We start from the raw sequence: 5,034 nt of genomic DNA on the forward strand, positions 1-5,034 counted from the left end.
TTGTTGTGTAGTCAGGTATTTTAATTTTTGCAGATATTTCTACAGTATGAAACTGTAACATATTTCTATTTTGAGAGGGTGATTATTGAGATGCAAACATATCTTTTCGATGACAATAGAATATTTAGGGAGATCTGTTTATCTGAAATGCAGTTCTCAGAAAAATCCTTCAATGTTAGTTCTAGTTGCCAAAGCATACGTTAGAAAAATACAAAAATTATCAAAATTTCAAACTCAAATCAAATTTTAATGAGGTTTCTGAAGCAGACAATTTCTGACAATTCAGTCTAAAACGGTATTTTAGACCATTTAGTCACCATATTCGAGGGCCCCTACATTTTTATTTGTTCTCAATATTAACGTCCCGGTAACTGGTTCTATCGAGTAAAATTTTATGTTTCTAAACTTTCAGTAGTTCTAAAAATCACGTTGCTTATGTTTTCCCGAGTGCAATCATTTCGAATTGACCATTCCCTTCAATCGCAGTACTTTATTGCAACACAGATCGGGGTAAGTACTAAAAACTAACCGCGCGCACATGTTGGCTACCTCTCGGAATTTCACTCGATTTCAGGTTGCTAACAGAAACAGTTATAGCCAAAGCGTCTTTCACAGTAACATCCAAACAATTGTTATGTATATATTTTGTTGGAATCAACATTTTTTGATTTATTTATTGAACACGATCACAAGTATCGTGACAAAATGAGAAAATTACAAAAATAATACTTGCATTAGAGAGATTTCAACACTTTTTTGAAACAAACGGTTTCAGAAACACCATAAAATTTGATTTGAAATTTGATTACATTTCCTCTTTTGAAGTAGTTTTATTTTAAATGAGTAGTCCAGTTAAATCAATTTTTTCAATTAAACCGTCCATGAATTGTCTTCTTTCCACATTTAATACAATTTCAAACATGTTATTCATTTTAGTAGTATTAAATGAAATCATGCTCATTTGGGTAACGAGATTTCAGATTGTCCAGTACCCAGCATTTCGTTTACGAGCAGTCGAAAAAAGTTGAAACTTTTCTCATGAGATGACGGAGTAAACCCTTTCCAGTGATTTATCGAAAAATACGTGAATACTAATCTTGTTGTTGAAAAAACAAAAAAACTATACTCTTTCAGTAATATCGTAATTGTAATGCTTTAAAATTAGTTCAGTACCACTTAATTTGCCGATAAAAAAATCAAAACGTTTCTTTTCTTAAACCTCGGAATTAGTTCAAAACTGTCTCCCATTCATGTGGCGTTCATCGAGAAGTTATGTTTGCAGTGTAATAATTAATTTCGTGAAACAGAAAAGTGATACTGTTTTATGAACATTTTCTGATACCTGTCCAATTATAATAGTTCTACCATTAAAAAAATCACTCAAAAAACAAACTCTAATACAATATCTACAAGATCTGAATATGACTGAAAACACCAATTTCTCTGCGTCTCTTCTGATCTCTACGTTATTCTCTACGTACTCTTCTAAAGCTGAATTATCAGAAGTGTACTGTTTCAGAACCCCCATTAAACATCTGTTTAATTGTCGAAATTTTGATGGTCACAGAGAATGATTGAAACTTTCAAAGAGTATGCTTTCTTCTTTTCTCGAAAAAGTCAAAAAAAGGAGAGACATAAGTCTGACAAACTATAACAAAGTGGAGTGGAGGACATGGAGACACAAATACTGCTCTGACAAAAAAAAATTCCAGTATTGGGAGGCGCAGATATCTCCAGTAGGGACGAGCGGCAATGCCGTTGCCGCGTGCCGACTTTTTTCAATTGCCGACTTTTTTCAATGCGTTGCCGTTGCCGGGTTCTCGACTTTTTTTCGGCAATGATTTTTTCTAAATCTATTCAATTTTCAAGCTGAATTCGACAAAAATAATACAAAAATCGAAAATTCTTGCTTTCTCGATTCCGCTCCGAGACTTGGAAAGTTTTCCGTACATGCGCCTTCAAAATTACCGTTTTCAGCTTTTATATTTCTTGCTCTTCTAAAAGAATTTTTGAAATATTTTTCGATAAAAAGGGAAAATACTCTCATTTTTTTGAATGTCACTGGAAAAATGAAAAAAAATGTCACTGGAAAAATGAAGCGCTCTTTGTGCTATTTTTCTCTCCCGATTTATGAAAAATCCTTATTATTACATGTTGCCGAAAGTTGCCGAAAATTGCCGATTTTTGAAATCGGCAATTACCGGATTGTCGGGTTGCCGAAATTTTGCGTTGCCGCTCGTCCCTGATCTCCAGCAAGCTCCAAGTGATATTCCAATAGTATCTCAATTTTCAGTTTACCGGCCTGCAATTATGTTTTCAGTCAGTTCCATCAACTTTTTAACATAAATTTCTGGTTCATAGTTCAATTCTTCGTTTTAAATAAATGTTGATCAAATTTTATTTATTGAAAATTGCGCTGATTAGTTGCTCAGTGGGGACGTGCTCTTTCAATTACAGGAAACACCTCAAACTTGGGTAATTAAACCAGTTTATTACAAGAATAAAATAAGAATACATATAAAGAAAAAATATAATAAAACCAACTAAAACAATCAACTGAAGTTAACTGAAACTGACTGATGCAGACACTTCTGTGGTGTCTGCCGCTGCTGTTGCAGTAGTAGCACTGCTTGACTGGGGGGCATCTGTGGTTTGGTGCATTGGGATGAGGACGGAGGCATCTGGTGCATCTTGATCGCTGGTGCAATCTGTCCCGTCGAGCTTCTGTTGTCCAGTATCTTCTGCATGTGTCGCTGAGGTGCTCCTCCAGACAGAAAACGCATCTCACTGGGATGCTACTTCCGGTTCCTTGTTGAGATCCCGGATGGCGGTTTCTTTCTTCATGTGGAGAGTGTTGGCGTCGATTGTGTGTAGGCTGAGGTGACGGACTTCTGACTCTGACTGGTGACGGAGATCTTCTTCTGACTGGTGACGGTGATCTTCTTCTGTCCGGCGATCTGTCCAATTGGCATGGTGACGTTCCAGTTTCTTTGAAGACGATTCTGACTTGATTGTCTGTGCTCGCAGAGGCTCCCGCCTTCTGAATTTCTTCTACTCGTCTTAATCTGTATTCGAGCAGTCTTGCCATTCTTTCGAAGAACTCTTCATTTTTGAATCCTTTTTTGATGTTGTTTTGAACATCATCAATCTTTTTCTCCACAGCTTCAGACGTTTCTTGAATCTCCTCGATCTTCAGTTCCACTGCTTCTGAAACCTGCTGAACAGCTTTCCATCCCACTTTGAGCAAGCTCGAAAACTCGACTCTCTCTCGCTCCACGTCCTGTTCCAGATATTCGAGTGACTTTCTTTCTCCTGAGCTGATCGACAATCCTGCTTTTTTGGAAAATGGCTTCCTCGACCGCATTTTTCTGGATTCTGAACTTTTCCTTGAATTCTACCGGTTTCGAGACCAATTTGTTGACGACTCTCTCGAATGGTTGCTGTCCGTCATCGAATTGACTCATCTCTGAAAACTGTTCAGATAATTGTTTAGTTGGATTCCAGATAGGACTGTTTGTCGTCATGCAAAGCAAATCACAATTCAAACACATGCGAGAGATTAGAATCACGAATACGGTTGATAGCATGAAGACTGTGCATTGGCTTTGATCTGGTAATTTGACTCTGGATGTGTGGAGTCATGTGGAGGAGCTGGATGCGGATGTTTCTACTTGAGCTCAGGATACCTTTTCTACAGGATTTATGCCAAACCAAGATCATCGGACAAAATGGAAATTTTCCGATGCATGGAATACAATCCAGTGGCCAGGATCCAAGTTCCCGGTCGATGCACCATGCGCTGATTAGTTGCTCAGTGGGGACGTGCTCTTTCAATTACAGGAAACACCTCAAACTTGGGTAATTAAACCAGTTTATTACAAGAATAAAATAAGAATACATATAAAGAAAAAATATAATAAAAATAAGAAAAATAGGAAATAAACATTCCATCATGATAAAGAAACTGCAAGGAGGCTCAAAGAGCCTCCTTTATATATTGAGTTTAACAGCGGGGGCGATGTGGAGGAGGGGGAAGAATTTAATTAAACCTCAAACAGATACACAATATGTTTTTTGATTGATACATTGAACTGTGGGAGCCGACGAATGGTGATTCATGGTGATTCATCACAAAAATCATATATCGACAATATTAAAAAATACTCACCTTTACAAAGTTGTTGAATCAGAAAAAGAGACAATACTCTTTCACGAATAGTTCAAGCTCAACACGGTCAAGTCAATTCTACTATGTTTTCTGAGCCTGAAGAGTTTGTAGTTTCTAAATTTCAACTATCAAACATTTTCTGAAGAATTTACAAGTTTTCTGGGAGTTTCGAAACAGATAATACTCTTTTTTGGCATTTTCTTGAAGGTAAGGAAAATCGCATTTTTATTGAAAGTATCAAAATTTCAAAAATTAAATCCATTATTGTGGCGATGCGGAAACAGAACAATTTTCGAGATTTTCGCTTCAAAAATTGTTTTTTAACTGCATAAGTCACATTGCATGTGTCACCAAACTTCAAATAGTTGATTTTCAAAAGCAATATTCAGGAAGTTTCGAGACAGGCAAGTGATTCTCATGAAATCTCGTAAATTGACACTTTTTATGACCAACCATACGAAAAAATCACTGATTATCAATTGCTTCGACGGACTGTCAAATTTTCAAAACCTATTTTTAATAGGGGTTCTGAAACAAAAGCTGACCTGAATCGGCTTGAAAAGTAGCCGAACGAACTTCGTATCAAAATTTTACAATGATTGAGCAAATTGAAAAAATTGTAATTGAGTTTGTCGCCATGTCAAAGTAACATGACTCCACCCCAAATAAAATGTTGAGCTTTTTTGGGAAACAAACAAAAGTGTCTGTTTCTATTTTATGACAAAAAGTTATATTGTTTTGCTTACATTTTGCTTACAAAATGTAAGCAAAATTTTTTTCATTTCGAAACATTTCGAATTTTTTAAAGATTTATGATTTCAGAAACGTCATAAAAATTACTCAACATTGAGAAGTGCTCTTTTTTC

At 36.1% G+C, this 5,034-nt stretch overlaps 1 protein-coding gene across 1 annotated transcript; it reads right to left on the reverse strand.

Moving 5' to 3' along the window:
- Positions 1 to 2,197: 2,197 nt before the first annotated feature.
- Positions 2,198 to 3,364, reverse strand: GCK72_012287 (uncharacterized protein; the record flags this gene model as incomplete). The annotated part of the gene is made up of 3 exons (XM_053728987.1): positions 2,198 to 2,302; positions 2,578 to 2,724; positions 2,789 to 3,364. 3 exons carry the CDS (start codon positions 3,362 to 3,364, stop codon positions 2,198 to 2,200), a joined length of 828 nt encoding a protein of 275 aa, XP_053583759.1.
- Between the last annotated feature and the right edge of the window lie 1,670 nt (positions 3,365 to 5,034).

The sequence above is a fragment of the Caenorhabditis remanei genome, chromosome IV (assembly GCF_010183535.1).
Source record: "Caenorhabditis remanei strain PX506 chromosome IV, whole genome shotgun sequence".
In the NCBI taxonomy this organism is placed as follows: domain Eukaryota; kingdom Metazoa; phylum Nematoda; class Chromadorea; order Rhabditida; family Rhabditidae; genus Caenorhabditis; species Caenorhabditis remanei.